This window comes from Tamandua tetradactyla, chromosome 11 (genome assembly GCF_023851605.1).
Source record: "Tamandua tetradactyla isolate mTamTet1 chromosome 11, mTamTet1.pri, whole genome shotgun sequence".
NCBI classification, from domain to species: Eukaryota; Metazoa; Chordata; class Mammalia; order Pilosa; family Myrmecophagidae; genus Tamandua; species Tamandua tetradactyla.
In genome coordinates, this window is record NC_135337.1 from 23,289,016 (window position 1) to 23,309,509 (window position 20,494).

The window sequence follows — 20,494 nt, forward strand, 5'->3', positions numbered from 1 at the left end:
CGCTATCACACCATTCCAGAAATAATTCCTAATTTCTCACAAGAAATAAATATAATTTCAAGCCCTTATATTTTTCTGTCCATTTGTTCAGCTGTCTAAATCATACCGACTCATAATTTCTAACTCATACAATACCATTATATGGTCTGTAGGGATAAATTCATTGTGAATAATGTTATAGTTGTTAAATTATCAATGGTATCAGATTTCCAGGTTAAGAGTACTAATATTCTTAGGTATTAGGGATTTTTCACTGTATACTTTGATGTTTGGTCTCTAGCTCATCTGGAAACACATTTTTAGAATGTATCTATTTCTTTACCTAAATTTGATTGCTGTCATTATTGGAGATTATGATCTATAATGATAAAGAAAATCTCTAAACTCATAAATATATTCATAATTTCTATGGTTGCTTAGAAATCTACTTTGTGAACCATCAGAGATATTTTTTCATCATTAAGCTTTTTTGCCCCCCCCCCCCATAATTCTTGTACTTTACATATGTAGGTCAGTAGTACCCAATCTTTACAAGCTGTGGTAAACATAGAAGATAGTATCTGTAAGGTAATCTAGTTAAAGAGGTTGCTCCAGGCCCGGCCCAGTTGTCCTGACAGGTGAGAGGAGCAATCATCTCTCTGACAATCACCAGTTGGGAAGCTCTGATATATTTATAGAGCTGTATATTGACAATTGACAAGGGATCTTAGAAACCAAAAGATTTCACTTTAATAGCTCATTTATCAAGCAAAGAATATAATTTCCAGATTTAACTTCTGAGAGTTAAACCATAATTTTCTCCTTAAATAATAGCCATTCAGTATTTTCTCTGATGTAAATAAAATGTACTACTGTTCCAGAGCTTCTGCTGTAATAGAATTCACTGGTTGCTTTAAAAGTATTAACATTGTATATAAGTTGAACTATATGATTATGGTCTTTTTTACAATCAATTTTTATAAGCTTTACATGCAAAATATTTGTACATTTATTATTATCCTCAACAAATATTTTCTCTGAAAACAAAATGTGCTCCTATATAAAGTGATTTCTTTTTACTGAAGGAAACCAAAACATCATTTGCTTTTTCAAAATTTATGGTATATAAAATAGCAAAGAGTGAAATAATCTGAATACAACATTCTCATCAGAATTAATGAAGACAATTAATGAGGCTCATACCAGTATGATTGTAGACAACATCAGTAATACAAAGAATATTCCACTCCTTTTTCAATTTTTCCACTAGCTGCCCAACATCATCCCAGGTATACTTTTTATTAGGCCTTGAAAAGTCAGGATTTAGTTCTAACTGGTTAGCCAGGGAGTAGCATGACCTAGATAGTCCAAGAGTCTGCAATGGGGTAACATGAATCATGTTGTAACCTGCAACATGAGAATAACAAACACATTAAGGGAGAAAGACTATATTTTGGCAAAAAATAAATTTAAATTTTCTTAAATAATTCTAAACAGTGAGGCAACTATGCTATTGGGAAGAGAGGACCTGGTTTCAAGGAGGACCACAAGTGACTTTAACCAACTTTATTTAAATCTTTCAGGATACTGATGTCTTCATATACAAGGCAGGGATAATGAGACAGGTACGTGAAAAGTCACACACAGTGCCTAGTTTGCATTAGAGGTTCAATTTTTATTTGTTGAATATATATATTTACAGAAAGTACATTCTATGCAAATATATCAATACCTATCTCTCTCCCACTTTCAATGTTCCACAGTACTCGTATTCTGTTTTATAATTGTGTGAGTGACCTTCTCATTCCTCACTTTGCATTATATTCAATTTGAAAGTAAGAAAGTAATATTTCATTTACTCTTTACTGAAGGGCAAAATGCAGCAAGTTATCTTTTATTCTAGGTATAAGCAGCGATGCATGCCTTTAGTAAAGCAGTACTGGCTGAATTAAAATTATATTTACAATAATATATTTTCAGAACATTTAAAAAATATACTTTTGTTGAGAGCGGCACATGGATGGTTCAGTGGTAGAATTCTTCCAGCACATTTTAATAGTTTATTACTTTTTTCATGTCAATTAGTCTAACAAAAGAATATGATCTCATTTTACCATGAATTCTTAATTTACAGGGTCAAACCATATATCTTGCCATGTGGCCAAGTATCAGCATTTTTACAAGGTTTGATCTATACATATTACTAAATACACTAAGAAACAAAATTAAAAGGAGAATCAAGGCCTCTGAAATCTGTATTACAGAGGTTAAATTCATTTACTAAAAAAGAAAAGAAAGCTAACATTACCTGATTCTTTTGCAACCCTAAGTCTGCTTTCCCATTCATCAAAAGGGCCCAAACACTTAGCTAAAAATGTCTGGAGAGTAACACAGTCCAAGGGTAACACATGATTATCAGAACCAACACGTAATATAGGATCCACAACTATGTAACCTCCACCACTTTTCTCATTTCTAGAGGAAAAAAGAACAAAAAAAACCCTTCTCAATTGCTGATAGGAAAAAAAAAAACGCATCCAATACTAACTGGAAAGTTAATTGTCCCATTTTAAAATATATTTATTTTTAAGTATATTAAATCATTTCTAAAGGCGGCAATAAAACTTAATGGAAAAGTCACTTTTTACCCTTTTCCAATCTATATACAGTTACATAATACAATATACATAATAGATTACAATGTTGGTTTAATGAAAAAAATAAGTGTACCAAAATCTATCAGTACCAAGAGCAAACAAACAGATAGCATCCTATTAGGTTACATGAAAATACTAGAATATTTAAGCTGTTACTGTATTTTTTAAAAACTTTTTTTTATTTCAAAATATATATAAAAAAAGCAATATATTTCAAATTACATTGTAACAAGTAGTTATAGAACAGATTTCAGAGTTTGGTGAGGGTTACAGTTTCATAATTTTAGGTTTTTCCTTTTAGCTGTTGGTAATATGGGATAGGGGGATGCAACTAGTTGATGTTCTGGAGAGGCTGGCCCCTCTGGACCAATCTGGCCTAGAAACCCAATTGGAGGTTGTAGGTCTCTGAAAGGTAATCATAGTGCATGGAACTTTTGTAGAATCTCAGATAGAGCCCTAGGTATTCTTTAGGGTTGACAGTAATGGTTTTGGGGTTTGGCAAACCATGGTGAATAGCAATAAACTGTTACTATAAAAATGTTTACTTAATACTCCGAATTTGCAATGTGGTAGATTAAACTGTGTACCCCAATTTGGACATATTCTTGGCCTTGGTCCACATTCTGCTTGGTGTGGACTCATCATAAAAAAGATCTCTTCAAAATGTTATTCTGGTTAAAGTATAGCTCAACTGAATCAAGTTGCTGGATTACTGGAGTCCTTCATAAGCAGAATGAAATTCATAAAGAAAGAAAGAAAGTCACAGGGAGCAGCCAGTAGCTGGAAATCAAGGGACCCCAGAAGAGAAATTGTGCTTTGCCATGTGACTGAAAAGCCAAGGACCAAGGATGATTGGCAGCCAGCCCCAGAATGCCATAGTCTTTGGAGAGAAAGCATTGCCTTGTTGATGCCTTGATTTTGGACTTCTCTATGCCTCAAAACTGTGAACCAATAAATAATCATTTTTTAAGCCAACCCATCGTAAGGTATGTTTTAGGAACTGGGAAACTAGAACAGTTTTGGGCACAGAAAAATGGGGTCACAATATCTAAAAATTTGGAAACAGATTTTAAATTGGGTAATTGGTAAGGCTGGAAGAACTGTGAGGTCCTTTTCAAGCAGAATGAAATTCAGATAGAGAAAAAGCCTCAGAAGCTGAAAGTCAACTGAACCTGGAGGAGAACCAAGAAGATGATCTCATATGCACTGCCCTGTTACAAAAAGCCAAGGTCCAAGGATCGCGGGCAGCTAGTCTCAGAACGCCAGTCTTGGGAAGAGGTGAGCATCATCTGCTCATACCTTGATTTTGGACTTTTCCTAGCCTTAAAACCAGGAACCAATAAAGTCCCAGTGCTTAAGTCAACCATTGTATGGTATTGTTTTGGCAGAAGAGAAACTAAAATGTTCTAGAACTGTTCTAAAAACATTTCCTGAAACTGAAGAACTATATTCTATTTGCATGTCAAGAAAATCCTGTAAAAACTGTAGTCATGGTTAACACAGTAACTTTTTACAAAAGGTGAACTTCCAGTTTTGGAACAAATTATACTTTTTCACATGGAACACCTGACTTACCCTTGAAGGAAGTAATATTGAAATGATCCAGCTTGTTGAAGATTAAGTTTACAGTACTTATCAGAATCATCTTCTCTTTCTGCTGGATTTTCCCATTCCAGGGAACGGAATTTTTCTCGATTAAATGTTTCTCCAGGATACGGATAATTTGTATATACAGTAACTGCTTTCCCCTGTAAAGTTGGGCCTAATCGGAACTGTAATTCAAATCCTAAACAAAAAGCACATTTTAATAAACTCATTAAATTAGGACCTAAATTATCATATAGAAAACAGATGTTTTATTTAAATCATTACAAAAACTATTATTTTTCAACTATGTTTAAAATAACACCACACATTTAATATCATTTTGGGACTTACTTCATATTCAGATTTAGCAGAATTTTATATTTTAACAATTATAGTAAACACCATAAAACCATCTTTCCTGTACTGTTCCTTTCCCCTAAAAACTGACTCCTATTCACATGACTGCTTTCAGATATGCAAGTTCTCACATGACCTCATTTCCCACTACCCCCCTCTTCCCCTACCTCCCCAAGCTGACATTAAGGACCCAGAACAGTGGGTATCTGAACAGAGACCTTCTCTAGTATTCTTCAAACTGTAACAGAGAAAGTGAGTTTTTCTGTGGTGTCATAGGTGATAGTATGTACAACTTGTGAGGTATCATGGAATGACTTTCAAAGTACAGTCTGCAGTGAGAGAAATCAACTTCAAAAGAGGCAGAATACAGATTTTTAAGAAGTATTCTGGAAACATTTGAGCCCCTGATTCTAGTCGTTCCTGATGCCCACTCAAATCCAGTGGCAGATTGACAAATGTTTAACAACTTGCTGGGACCCCAATTATTTGTAGTGTTTGCTGAATCCTGGTATAAATGATCCTACCAAGGGCAATCTCAGTCTACCAATGTGATATCAGTGAACGTGGAACTGGGAAGAGGTGCGCACAATTGACTCCTGTGAGCCACCACGAATAGTTCTAGCACACTACTGCCTATACTCCTACCCTTGATGGTTTGTTATTGAAGCCTTTCTTGGAATTCTGAGAACAATAATTTCCAATTTTTGCCCATATTACATTATTTTTATTAACATATATCTGAGACTTTTGTACTGTGCCACAATTATTTTACCATAAGAGGAAAAAAATAACACATTAGAGTTTTAACTTAACTGTGAAAGAAAACTTTACGTTGGTTTTAAAGCAGACCTCAAACCCTGATTATAATTATTAGAATAAAAATTTTGAGTAAAATCAAGTCTATTAGAAATATGAGCACATAAATTTAAAAAACTGTTATACTGTAATATAACAATTAATGATATATAATAACTTAAGAAGGCATGAAAGTTCAGTTCTGCTGATTCTAATCTTGAATGCCATAAGAACTTTCTGACTATAAAGGAACATACTAATAACTATACTTTGTTTAATGCTCGATTTATTAAGCATATATCTTAATCCAACAAAATAATAACAAAAATTATGTAATGAGCACATACAATGCAATGAGGAATATAATAGACAATAATCCCTGCCCTTTCGGAGATTGAGTTCTACAAGGCAAAAGCAGCCCTTAAACAATGAACATAATAAGCAAAAAACCAAAAAAAAATAGTATGTTAAAAGGGGATAAATGTTAAGGGATAAATGAAAAAGCAACTGTGTAAGGGAAATGGAGGATAGTGTTTGTGACGGTTGGGTTCAGGTTTAACTTGGCCAGATGATGGTACCCACTTATCTGGTCAGGCAAGCACTGGCCTAACCATTACTGCAAGGATATCTTATGGCTGATAATAAACCAGAAGGCTAGTTTCTTAAATCATCAGTCAGCTGATTACATTTGTGACTGATTACATCTACAATGAACTAAAGGCACATCTTGCACAAAGATAATCCAATCAGCTGACAATTGTTTTTTTAGGGAGAAGAAAGAATTTTCACTGTTTCTTCAGTCAGAGCACTTCTCCTATGGAGTTCATTGAAACTGTTCATCAAAGCTGCTGACCTTGTAGCCTGCCCTATGGATTTGGACTCTCGTGACCCATGGTTGTATGAGACACTTTCATAAATCTCATATTTACAGATACCTTCTGTTGGTTCTGTTCTCTGACTAATACAGCGTGTGAGGAGATGGCAGCTGAAGGACTTGAAAGAAGAGAGGGAGTTAGCCACATGACTATCCAGGGAAAGAGCTGATTTAGCTAGAGGAAACAGAGAGGAAGGAGGGTAGAGGCATATCCAGGGGTTCCAGGAATAACATGAAGGTCAGTGAGGCTGGACTGGAGTAAGCTAGGAGACAGGTAAGGTACCAGGGGAGCCTGATCATGTAGAGCTCATAAGCATTTTGGGTTCTTTGAAATGAGGAGCCAGTTAATAGTTTTGAGCAGAGTAGTAGCATGAACTAAGTTATGTTTAAAAAACATTACTCTGAAGATGAGTGTTTCTGGCCATGATGGAGTAACTGGTTCTGGACTTGCCCTCTGCTCAAAAACTAGACCTCTAGATGAAATACATGAAACTGTTCTCAGACACGAGCTAAAAGGCAGTGAAGGACTGTGATCCCTGATAAAAGTATAATCCCTATGAACTCTCCAAGTTTCAGACAGGGGGACCTTTCTGGACTGTGGCACTGGGAGCAAAAATAGTGGTTTCACTGAGCAGAGGAGACAGAAATTAGAGGTTGGGGAGGCTGAGAGATCGCAATTTGCAGAGAAGAATATGGCAGAGAAAGGAGCTTGGCAATGAAAGAGGTCCAGATATTTGTCTAGGGGTCCCTTTGAGTTTGTTTAAACACTAAGCTACACATGAGTAGGATTCAATTCCATGAGGCTAAGCAAAAACAACTATTGAGAGCTGTGAACTAAACATTTTCCAAAGCTCACACAGGCCAGGGAGATATCTGATTTCTGACTGACTAGAGTGAAGAGACTTGGTTGAACACCTGGAATATTCAGTAAAGAACTCAGATGCATCATGCCTTAAACAGTAAGGCTAAACTAGGCCCAGAGTAAAACCTAGGGCTACTACGAATTTATCCAATCAAACTTTAAAACAACCTGAAAAGAAAAAGTAACTGGCCGCTAAAACAAAAATTCAATACACCTTAAAGCAAGACAACAAAATCCAAAGATACAACAGAACACTCACAGTGTTGAACATCCAATAAAAAAGACTACTAAACAGAAACAGAATATGAAAAAGTTGACAGATATCTGGGGAAGAACACTTCACACAGAGAAAACAGGTGATGCAGAAGACCTAAGACTTCTGTATCTGACAAAGATGTAAGAACAGGGGTCCTCAAAAATAAAAAATTTAAAAAGCAGATAAAACAGGACACTGTTTCCAAGACCCTGGACATAGACAACATAGGACAACAATTCCTGAGAGAAAGGAAACTAAATAATGGGCCTATGACTGGTCCTGCCTACTGCCTTGAGAAAGTTTCCAGGCCATGGCACTGTGATGAGGAGCCCAGGTAGAGGCCAGTAGATTCCTTGAACTGATGAGATGGCGCTAAGTATTTGGGGAGACTAAGGCAGCTAAAGTTTGCAGGTTAGAATAACGAAGAGGAGAAAATGATAGACAGAAGACTCCAGAGATCTGCAGAAGGTTTCCCTTAAGTATTTAGCAGAACAGTAAATACGTGTTATGGAAATAGCAAGACCAGGAAAGAACCAATTGAAAGGATTAGAGTTAGGGCTCACACAGGACCAGGATTAGTGTCTGATCTCACTAGCCAGACTGGAAAGGCTCATAACTCACAAGACTTTGGATAGAATACTCAGCAAGGTCTTCCCTCAGTAGTGGGAAATAACGAGCCTTAGCAGAGCATTTTTCTAGACAGGCTCAATAAATCATAACAGAAAAGCCAAAAGGGTTAAATTGTTTCCAAGTAATTTAACTCCATTCCAGAATGCAAACAGAGAAATTTAACAGTATCCAAAAGCATCCAACACCCAAGAGAAGGTAAAATTCACAATGTCTAGTATCCAAAACATTTTACTAGACATTCAAGGAAGCAGGAAAACATAACCCATAATGAGCAGAATAATTAAATCAATGGAGACTGGCTCAAATATGACACAGATGTTAGAATTAGCAGATGTGGACATAAATTATATCTGTATCACATATGTTTAAAAGTAGAAACATGGGAGGTATAAAAAATGCCCAAATCAAATATCCACAGATGAAAATTACAATGCCCTAAAATGAAGACTATACAGAATAGAATTAATGGGAGGTTACATACAACAGCAGAAAAGATTAATGAAATTGAAGAAATAGTAACAGAAACTTTGCAAAATGAAATAAGGGAAGCAAAAGAATCCAAAAAAAAAAAAAAAAAGGAAAAAAAGAAAAGAAAAAAGCACTAGTGAGCTGTGAAACAACTTCAAGAGACTAAATATATGCAGGTAATTAGAATCCCTAAAAGAGAGAAAACAGGGATGGAAAAATTATTTGAAGAAATAACAGGATAAAATTTTCCAAAACTGCTCAGAACAAAAACTATAGATCTGAGAAGCTCAACAAAGTTCCAAAACAAGAAACATGAAGAAACTTATACCAAGAAATAACAAAATCAGATTGTTCAAAACTGGTGATAAAGAGAAAACTGTAAAACTGTCACAAATTAGGAGACTAAAAAGACATGATGGTTAAATGCAACATGATATTCTAAATTGGATCCTGGGACAGAAAAGGACATTACTGCAAAAACTGGTAAAATCCAAATAAAGTCTACAATTTCAGTTAATAACATTAACTTCTAATATTACTGTACCATGACTATGTATCTGGTGAAGGTTATACGGGAACTCTCTATACTACACTGCAACTTGTTAGTAAATATAAATTATTCCAAAATAAAAAGCTTTCAAACCAGATGAGACAGATAAAAACAAACAGGAAGATGATATACCTAAACCTATGCCAATAATCACATTAAATGTAAATAGCTTAAAAGTCACATTCTCGTGGTCACATGAGACACTTTTATAAATTTTATATTTGTGAGTGTTCCCTGTGGATTCTGTTTCTCTAGGGAACCCTAACTAATACAACTTGGTACCAGGAGTGGTTCTTAAGAAACAGAATCTTAAAAATGGGTTTTTATGAACGGTTTTCTACTCTGACTGGACTCAGAGAAACTAAGGACTCTGATTCCCATAATCAGCATGACACTCCAAATCCATGGAGTGAGTTGGCAAAAGAGGTAGTCAAAATATCACCATTCAATTCTCCTAATGCTTCGCTTGTATGAAGCCAGGCTCTGGGGGATAATATTCTTGACACCTTTACAGAGTTTTGTGGAAATAAGAGGTATAGAGATGCTGGCTGGTCATTGTTAGATACACTGGCTACATTAAGGAGTGAAAGGGATGGGCTTAAGGCTTCAAAAGAGAAGCTTAAGCGCCAACTGACAGATGTAGACGTTTCTATGAGTATCTGGGAGGAAGATCTTATTCCTGTAGCCGTAGACTTGAGATCTCTGAAAATCAGACTCAGAATCTTATTGTTAGAGTAGCAACTTTACAACATAAACTGAAATCTCAATGTTGCGTGGTGTCTGCTGTTAAAGTGAGGGCATTGATTGGAAAGGAGTGGGACCCTGAGAAATGGGATGGTGACATATGGATTGATAATGATGCTGGGGTGGAGGCTGAAACCCTAGGTCATACTGAGTCTTCTCTAGATAACCCTGTAATAGTTTGCCCTGAAGACAAAGCTGCCCCACCTCCAACCTGCCTTGAGGAGTTGGCCACCCAACCTCCTCCTGAAGGGATTAGCCCTAGAGTGATTAATCCTGTTTCATCAGATGAAACTGCAAAGAAGGCCCTGAAGCAAATGGCTTGGAAGATATTTCTCATTCTTTTCATGACCCACTTCCCACCACTCCTCATTTCTTTCAGACCTATAACTAGACTAAAGTCCCAATAGGCCCCTAAAGGTGAGGTGCTAAGTATCACACATGAGGAGGTACATTATACTTCAAAAGAACTGTGTGAGTTTTCCAATTTATATAGACAGAAATCAGGGGAATATGTGTGACAATGGATTTTAAGGGTGTGGGATAATGGTGGGAGGAATATAAGGGATAATGGTGGGAGGAAATACAGGCTGAATTTATTGATGTGGGCCCACTAAGCAGAGATTCTGCATTCAATGTTATAGCTCAAGGGCTTAGAAAAGCTATTAACAGTTTGTTTGGATGGTTGGTTGAAACATGGATCAAAAGGTGGCCAACATTACCTGAGGTTGAAATGCCAAAACTGCCCAGGTATAATGTAGATGAGGGGATCCAGAGGCTTAGAGATATTGGAATGTTAGAGTAGATTTATCATGCAAAGCCTGCTCTTACACCCCACTTCTGGTTCCAAAATCTGTTCTAGTTTGCTAGCTGCCAGAATGCAATATACCAAAAACAGAATGGCTTTCAAAAAGGGGAATTAAATAAGTTGCTAGTTTACAGTTCTAAGGCTGAGAAAATGTCCCAATTACAAGTCTATGGAAATGTCCAATCAAAGGTATCCGGGGAAAGATACCTTGGTTCAAGAAGGCCGATGAAGTTCAGGGTTTCTCTCTCAAGTGAGAAGGAACATAGCAAACACAGTCAGAGTTTCTCTCTCATCTAGAAAGGCACATGGTGAACACAGTCAGGGTTCCTCTTTCATCTGGAAGGGCACATGGCAAACATGGCATCATCTGCTAGCTTCTTCTCCTGGCTTCCTGTTTCATGAAGCTCCCCAGGAGGCGTTTTCCTTCTTCATCTCCAAAGGTTGCTGGCTGGTGGACTCTGCTTCTCATGGCTATGTTGTTCTGCTCTGCTCTCTCTGAATCTCCTTCTTTCTCTAAAATGTTTCTTCTTTTATAGGACTCCAGAACTTATCAAGACCCACCCAAATGGGTGGAGACATGTCGTCACCTAATCCAGCTTAACGACCACTCGACTAAATCACATCATCCAGGGAGATGATCTGATTACAATTTCAAACATACAGTGTTGAATAGGGATTATTCTACCTTTATGAAATGGGATTTTAATTAAAACATGCTTTTCTAGGGGACATACATCCTTTCAAACCAGCACAGATAGGCAGTAAGATCTTTCACACTACAATATTAACATTGGGCAAAGATATTCTTTAGGAACATTGGATTTGAAAAAAAAGACATGAAAAGAGAATGCTGGATCTATCTAATTTATTAGAACCCAATTTAAAACTTCTAATATTTGTCTAGAGAAATAGGAATGGTCTGTTTGGAATATTGAAATATGGATAGTATAAGGGAATGGAAGGTCTAGGTGTTTCTGGATATAAACCATAAACTACCGATAAATACTAATTACCTTCCTGGATTGGACTAAAATATGGATATAAATTTATTAATACTCAATGGCTTTAGCAAGCAAAAAAAGTTATACAATTATATGAAATTCCAGGCATTCACTTTCATTCTCTCATTACATAGTGAACTTAACAATTTATTTTCCAAGTAGCAACATGAATAAATTTTTCTAACAATTTGACAATAATACATTAAGAGTATTAATAAAGTTTATATTTTTGTCCCCAGAAATTTCATATAGAGGTTTTTAAGGAAATAATCAGTAGCATTGATGTAGATTATTTATAAGGATGATCATTAGTCTTATTTATTGTAATTAAATAAACTGACAACAACCTCAACATCTAATGATGAGGAACAATTAAATCACAGTACAGCTGCAAGCTGAACTATTACAAAGCCATTATAAATTATATTATCAAAAGATATTTATTAATATGGCCACTTTTAACTCTGTTCATCAAATTTTATGTATCTTTGGAGATATTTTGAAATCCTTTCTGGAAAAAGTTATGGATGAAAGGTAAGCAGGGTTGTTGAACACTCATACAATACCTCAAGCAGAAAAAGAAGAGTTGGTTTCAGAATTGTTTAGATAGTATGAACTAATTTTGTTTTAAAACAAAAAGCTAGAAAAAAAGGCTTTTTATAAATTTATGTCATATTATAATGGGGGAAACATCATTTTAAAATTGAAGTAACAGAGAGGGCAGGGCAAGATGGTGGCATAGGGAGGTATGGAATTTAGTTAGTCCTATACAGCAGCTTGTAAATAGTCAGGAACTGTCTGGAACAATAGGTTGGGGGGCATCTGTGAGTGGGTAGAAGGGCTGAGATTATGCACAGAACTGTAAGTCAAGCTCTCAAACTCCAGAGGCTGGCACTCCTACCCCAATGGAATGGTAGGCTCAGTCAGAGACACTTATCCACGGGAAAAAAAGAAGCGATCTCTGCTAGGAGCAAGGAGGGGCACAGCTCAGCTAACCTATAATTGCAGTTTTAACTAACAAATTTGGAATGCTGAACATAAGCTCCAAGCACAGGTAAAAAAGAAGGAAAAGAATCCTAAGGTCTCTCCCAGCTGAAAAGAAGCAGGGCTGACAAAAAAGAGACATCTAGAGTGAGATGTGAGATAAGCTCAGAATACTGGAAAAGGGCTGTGCCTCAAGAAAAAGGGGCACACAGAGCTGGGTACAAACTCCAGCTCTTTATAGACAAATCTTGGGGTCTGAAGACTGGCTCTGAAAAGAGATTTCCTTTATTTTTTTCTCTTTCTTCTTTTACTCTATTTTTAAAAACCATTACAAGTAGCTCATTAGAGAAAGCCTCAGGCATTTTCAATCATCAGGCCTGAACCATGCAAGAACTGAGTTAAGATAGGTTGGAGAGACAAAGTAAGGAGGCAAATGAAGGAGAAAATTTCCTAAAATGCTTATCTTCCCCAAGAAAAGGGAGGGACAGGGCCCAGCTCAAGTAGAGGCCTTCAAACAGAATTCAGACACCAGGAGCTAAGCCCTTAGCCCACCTTCTACTTTAGCCTCTGTCTCAGCCACATTCTTGGCAGGTACAGGGTCTGCTTAAAATTAAAAGCACTGTACCACTTTATGTCAGTGGGGTTGTTGTGGGGTGACAAGCACCATCTGATAGAAAGGATATGAAACACACTGAGCCTAGGGGCTTCAAAGGGATTTTGATAATCTGCTGGGTCTCATCCTCAAGGAAATTTAATATAGTTATACCCTCCTCTTGAGAGCTGGGCCTGTCTTACCTGGGAAAATCTGACTGGGGTCAATCATATCTGGGGATATCCTTCAAAAAAAAAAAGGTCCATTTAGGCAGAGCAAGAAACAAAAACAAGAGCTGAAAAATTCTGATCAGTTAAATAGAAGCTATGCTAGAGGTCTAGAATAAGTTGAACTGAACTCCAAAGAACAGATAGAGAACAAAGCCAACCAACGAGAAACCCTAAGTAAAAGAGTGAAAATGACTTCCAGAATAACTAATCAAAGAAACTGATGTGGAGACACCAGCAAAAAATTATGAGTCACATTAGGAAAAACAAAGATACGACCAAGTCAAAGGAACAAACCAACACTACAAATGAGATACAGGAGTTGACACGACAAATTAATGTTCAAAAAACATGCTAAATCAACTCAAAAATCAAATCAATGAATTGAGGTAATGAACTGAGATTTGGCAAAAGAGATGAAGGAGATAAAAAAAAGACATTGTGTGAACATAAAGAAGAAGCTGAAAGCTCGAAAAAAAACAAAGGGCAGAACTTATGGGAAAGAAAGGTACAATGGATGAGCTGAAAAATACAAAGGAGACTTACAACAGCAGACTTGAAATGGCAGAAGAAAGGATTAGTGAACTAGACGACAGAACATCTGAATTCCTACACACAAAAGAACATACAGGGGAAAAAAAAGGAATAATTGAGTAGGGTCCCAGGGAATTAAATAACAATATGAACAGCATGAATATATGTGTTATGGGTGTCCCAGAAGAAAAAGAGAAAGGAAAAGGGGTAGAAGAATAATGGAGGAAATAACCACTGAAAAATTTCCAATCTTTTATGAAAAACAAATTTACAGATCCAAGAAACACAGCACACCCCAAACAGAATAGATACAAACAAACCTAACCAAGACACTTACTAATCAGATAGTCAAATATCAAGGGCAAAGAGAGAATCCTGAAAGCAGTAACAGAAAAGCAATCCATCACATACAGGGGAAGCCTGAAAAGACTATATGTGGATTTCTCAGCAGAAACCAGAGATGAAAAGGCAGTGGTATGATATATTTAAGATACTGAAAAAGAAAAACTCCTAACCAAGAATTCTATACCCAGCAAAACTGTCCTTCAAAAAATGAGGGAGAGTACAAAATACTTTCAGACAGTCATTGAGAGAGTTTGTGACTAAGGGACCAGCTCTACAAGAATTACTAAAGGGAGTACTAAGAACAATTCATCAAGAAGACCTAACAATCATAAATATTTATGCAATGAGCCAGAGTGCCCACATATACATGAGGCATACACTGACAACACTGAAGGGAGAAGGAGAACCCTCTATAATAATAATTGGAGAGTTTAATACATTGCTCTCATCAATGAATTGAAGATTTAGGCAGAAGATTAAGAAAACAGAAATCTGAATAGTACAACAAATGAAGTAGACTTACTAAACATTAACAGTACACCCCACAGCACCAGGATACATATTTTTCTTAAGTGCTCATGGAACATTCTCCAGGACAGACCACAAAATGGGTCACAATGCAAGTTTCAATAAATTTTAAAAGGTTGAAATTATATAAAAACACCTTCTCAGATCATAATGGAATGAAATTGGAAATCAGTGGCAGGTGGGAGGCCAGAAAATTCACAAATATATGAAGGCTAAAGAACACACTATTAAACAAACAGTGGGTCAAGGAAGAAATTACTAGAGGAAAATTAAAATGAAAACATAACATACGAAAACTTATGGGATAGGTCTCTATAACCAGGCTTTCATCTATTCACCAGTACATCCTTTAAAGTCCCACTAGATTGTTCTCCATCTTATTTAACTCACACACATTAGATGAGCACCTCCTATTTCAGTCCTGCTTCAATTTTCAGTTAGCTCTATGTCTTTGGGAAAAGCCCTTAAGCATTCTGGATCTCAACTGCTTCATCCTTAAAACAAAATCTTGAGAGGGGGGCCAAGATGGCAGTTTAGTGAGGAGTGGGATTTAGTTCGTCTTCCAGAGCAGGTAGTAAATAGCCAGGAATAGTTCAGAATAACTGCTGGGGCCATGTCAATGACTGGACATGCAGCTTACCCAAGTCTGGACAAGCTGGACTGGCTGCGATCCCACCCAGAACCGTGAGTCCCCCAAGCTGTGGTGGCAGGTGCCCCTCCCCTCCAGGCTGCTTCCCAGAGGGGAAAGGAAAGAGACTTTACTAGCATCAGGGGCTGAGTGCAACCAAGCTCCAATTGTGGAATTAATTAACTAATTCAGACTACTAAAAATAATGCTCAGCTTAACCTCGAGTAAAAGCTGAGGTTGCTGGCTTGTGCCCTGATGTAGAGGGGGCAGCGCTGGTGAAAAAAGAAAAAAAAAAAACAAAGGTTTTTTGGATCAGACAGCACACAATACTTGAAAGTTTCTGGGCCCTGAAGGAAAGGAGGGGGCACATAGGACCTAGAGATACACAGAGCAATATACCAAATAAGCTCTTGATTAGCAAACCCGAGGAACAGGGGTCCCGCTCTGAAAAGAATTTTTCTTTTTCTTTTTTTGTGGCTGTGTTTCTATGGCTTGAATACTCTTTAGATACAGCTGCAGGGCTTCTCAGACTCCAACCGCCACAGGCATGGGCAGAATTAAGCTTCTTTGAGTGTTTGTCTGGAGCCTGCGCCTTTCCCAGTAGAGGGGTGGGGCCCAGCTGTGGTGCAATTCTCCCTCAAGGGATTCAGACCCCAGGGTCTGGAAAATTGAAGTGATTAAAGCCAGGCTACAATCTCTCCTCTGTTTCAACCAAGCCCCTAGCTTGGTTGAAACATCACCTTATGCTGGTGGGACCTGCAGGCAGACAAGCACCCCCAGAAAACAAGAACTGAAAAATTCTGATCTGTTAAAATCAACGCTAGAGGTCTAGAATAAGCTGAACTGAATGTCAAAGAAGAAAATCCTCAGTAAAAAAAAGTGAAAACAATCTCCAGAATAAACTAATTAAGGTAATTAAATGCCTATATGCCAGCAAAAAATAACGAATCATATTAGGAAAAATGAAGATATGGCCCAGTCAAAGGAAAAAACCAACAACTCAAATGAGATTCAGGAGTTGAAAAAATTAATTCAGAACATTCGAACAGACATGGAAAACCTCATCAAAAATCAAATCAATGAACTCAGGGAGGATATAAAGAAGGCAAAGAATGAACAAAAAGAAGAAATCAAAAGTCTGAAAAAACAAATCACAGAACTTAAGTGAATGAAAGGCACAGCAGAAGAGATGAAAAAACAATGGAAACCTACAATGTTAGATTTCGAGGATGGAACATCTGAAATTTGACAGGCAAAAGAAAATATAAGGAAAAGAATGGAAAATATGAGCAGGGACTCAGGGAACTGAATGATAACATGAAGGGCACAAATATACATGTTGTGGGTGTCCCAAAAGGAGAAGAGAAGGGAAAAGGAGGAGAAAAACTAATGGAGGAAATTATCACTGAAAATTTCCCAACTCTTATGAAGGACTTAAAATTACAGATCCAAGAAGTACAGTGTACCCCAAACAGAACAGATCAAAACAGAGGTACTCCAAGACACTTACTAATCAGAATGTCAGATGTCAAACAGAAAGAGGGAATCTTGAAAGCAGCAAGAGAAAAGCAATCTGTCACATACAAAGGAAGCCCAATAAGACTATGCATAGAGTTCTCAGCAGAAACCATGGAGATGAAAGACAGTGGGATGATATATTTAAGATACTAAAAGAGAAAAACTGCCAACCAAGAATTCTATGTCCAGCAAAACTGTCCTTCAAAAATGAGGGGGAAATTAAAATATTTTCAGACAAAAAAATCACTGAGATAATCTGTAAACAAGAGAGCAGCTCTGCAAGAAATACTAAAGGGAGCACTACAGACAGATAGGAAAAGATGTGAGAGAGGGGGTGTGGAGAAGAATGTAGAAATGAAGACCACCAGTAAAGGTAAAAAGAAGAAAAATTAGATATGATTTTTATAATCCAAAACGCAAAATGATAGAAGAAAATACTGCCCTTACAGTAATAACACTAAATGTTAGTGGATTAAACTCCCCAATCAGAAGACATAGACTGGCAGAATGGATTAAAAAACAGGACCCATCTATATGCTGCCTACAGGACACACATGTTAGACCCTAGGATAAACATAGGTTGAAAGGAAAGGTTGGGGAAAGAATTTCATGCAAACAACAATGAGAAAAGAGCAAGAATAGCTATAGTAACAACCGACAAATTAGACTTCAAATGTAAAACAGTTAAAAGAGACAAAGAAGGACACTATGTATTAATAAAAGGAACAATTCAACAAGAAGAAATAACAATAATAAATATTTATGCACCGAGCCAGAGTGCTCCAAAATACATGAGGCAAACACTGAAAACAGTGAAAAGAGAAATAGACACATCAACCATAATAGCTGGAGACTTCAATTCCCCACTCTCATCAATGGACAGAACATCTAGACAGAGGATCAATAAAGAAACAAAGAATTTGAATAATACAATAACTGAGCTAGACTTAACAGACATTTATAGAACATTACACCCCACAACAGCAGGATATACCTTTTTCTCAAGTGCTCATGGATCATTCTTAAGGATAGATCATATGATGGGTCATAAAGCAAGTGTCAATAAATTAGAAAAGACTGAAATCATACCAAACACTTTCTCAGATCATAAAGATATGAAGTTGGAAATCAATAATAGGCAGAGTGCCAGAATATATGTAGGCTCACAAATATATGTAGGCTCAACAATATACTCTTAAACAAGCAGAAGGTCAAGGAAGAAATTACAAGAGAAATCAGCAAATATCTCGAGGTAAATGAAAATGAAAACACAACACATCAAAATTTACAGGATTCTGCAAAGGCAGTTCTAAGAGGGAAATTTATTGCCCTAAATGCCTATATCAAAAAAGAAGAAAGAGCAAAAGTCAAGGAACTAACTCTCCACTTGGAAGAACTAGAGAAAGAACAGTAAATTAACCCCAAAGCAAGCAAAAGGAAATAACAAATATTAGAGCAGATATAAATGAAACTGAGAGCATGAAAACAATCAAGAAAATCAACAAAACCAGAAGCTGGTTCTATGAGAATATCAATAAGACTGATGGAGCCTTAGCGATGTCGACAAAAAGAAAAGGAGAGAGGACGCAAATAAATAAAATCAGAAACAGAAGAGGAAACATAATCACTGAGTCTGCAGAAATAAAGGGGTAATGAGAGGATACTATGAACAACTTTATGCTAATAAACTGGACAATGCAGATGAAATGGATAACTTCCTAGAATGGCATGAACAACCAACACTGACTCGAGAAGAAACAGACGACCTCAACAAACAAACCACAAGTAAAGAAATTGAATTAGTCATTAAGAAGCTTCCAAAAAAGAAAAGTCCAGGACCAGATAGCTTCACATGTGAATTCTACCAAACATTCAGAAAGAATTAGTACCAATCCTGCTCAAACTCTTCAAAAAATTGAGGAGAAGGGAAGGCTACCAAACTCATTCTATGAAGCCAACATCACCCTCATACCAAAGCAAGACATAGATACTACAAGAAAAGAAAATTACAGATCAATCTCTCTAATGCATATAGATGTAAAAACCTCAACAAAATTATTGCAAATTGAATCCAGCAGCACATTAAAAGAATTACACACCATGACCAAGTAGGATTCATCCCAGGTATGCAAGGATGGTTCAACATAGGAAAATCAATTAATGTAATACACCATATCAATAAATCAAAGCAGAAAAGCCAAATGATCATCTCGATTAATGCAGAAGACGCATTTGACAAAATTCAACATCCTTTCTTGCTGAAAACACTTCAAAGGATAGGAATAGAAGGGAATTTCATCAAGATAATAAAGGGAATATATGAAAAACCCAGAGCTAACATCATCCTCAATGGGGAAAAACTGAAAACGTTTCCCCTAAGATCTGGAACAAGACAAGGATGTCCACTATCACCATTATCATTCAACATTGTGTTGGAAGTTCTAGCCAGAGCAATTAGACAAGAAAAGAAATACAAGGCATCAAAATTGGAAAGGAAGAAGTAAAACTCTCACTATTTGCAGATGGTATGATACTATATGTCAAAAACCCTGAAAAATCCACAGCAAAACTATTAGAGCTAATAAGTGAGTACAGAAAAGTGGCAGGTTACAAGATCAATACTCAAAAATCTGTAGTGTTACTATACACTAGTAATGAACAATCTGAGGGAGAAATCAAGAAAAAAAATTTCATTCACAATTGCAACTTAAAGAATAAAATATTTAGGAATAAATTCAACCAAGGCCACAAAGGCCTATACACAGAAAACTGTAAGAAATTGATAAAAGAAACCAAAGAAGACCTAAATAAATGGAAGGACATTTCATGGTCATGGATTGGAAGACTAAGTATAGATAAAATGTCAATTCTACCCAAATGGATTTATAGATTCAATGTAAAACCAATTAAAATCCCAAAAACTTACTTTACAAAAACAGGAAACCTATAACCAAATTTATTTTAAATGGCAGGGTATCCCAAATAGCTAAAAATATCTTGAGAAAGAGGAATGAAGTGCGAGGTCTCCCACTACTTGACTTAAAGGCATATTACAAAGCTACAGTGGTCAAAACAAGATGGCACTGGCATAAAGATAGATATACAGACCAATAGAATCAAATTGAGTGTTCAGAAATAGACCCTCTCATCTATGGGCAATTGATCTTGGATAAGGCGATCAAGGAAACGCAACTGGGACAGGGTAGCCTCTTCAACAAATGGTGCCTGGAGAACTGGATATCCATATGCAAAAAAATGAAAGAGGACCTGTATCTCACACCCTCTACAAAAACTAACTCAAAATAATCAAAGACCTAAATATTAGCACTAAGATCATAAAACTTTCAGAAGAAAATGTAGGGAAATATCTTAAAGTTCTTGTGATAGGAAGTGGTTTCCTAGACCTTACATCCAAAATGCAAGAAGTGAACAAAGAAATAGATAAATGGGATCTCCTCAAAATTAAACACTTTTGTGCATCAAAGGATTTTGTCAGGAAAATAGAAAGGCAGTCTACACAATGGGAGACAGTATTTGGAAACCATGTATCCCATAATGATTTACTATCCAGAA

The 20,494-nt window shown here is 36.6% G+C and overlaps 1 protein-coding gene across 4 annotated transcripts in view; it reads right to left on the reverse strand.

Moving 5' to 3' along the window:
• The window catches only part of AGL (amylo-alpha-1,6-glucosidase and 4-alpha-glucanotransferase), a 121,573-nt gene that overhangs the window by 72,349 nt on the left and 28,730 nt on the right, over window positions 1-20,494 (reverse strand). For all 4 annotated transcript variants that reach the window (XM_077120137.1, XM_077120134.1, XM_077120136.1 and 1 more), the window contains exons 3-5: window positions 4,212-4,422; window positions 2,288-2,454; window positions 1,183-1,386 (exon numbers count right to left, since the gene is read on the reverse strand). In XM_077120137.1, the coding sequence (XP_076976252.1) occupies window positions 1,183-1,386; window positions 2,288-2,454; window positions 4,212-4,422 (582 nt within the window). The remainder of the gene's footprint in view (window positions 1-1,182; window positions 1,387-2,287; window positions 2,455-4,211; window positions 4,423-20,494) is intronic.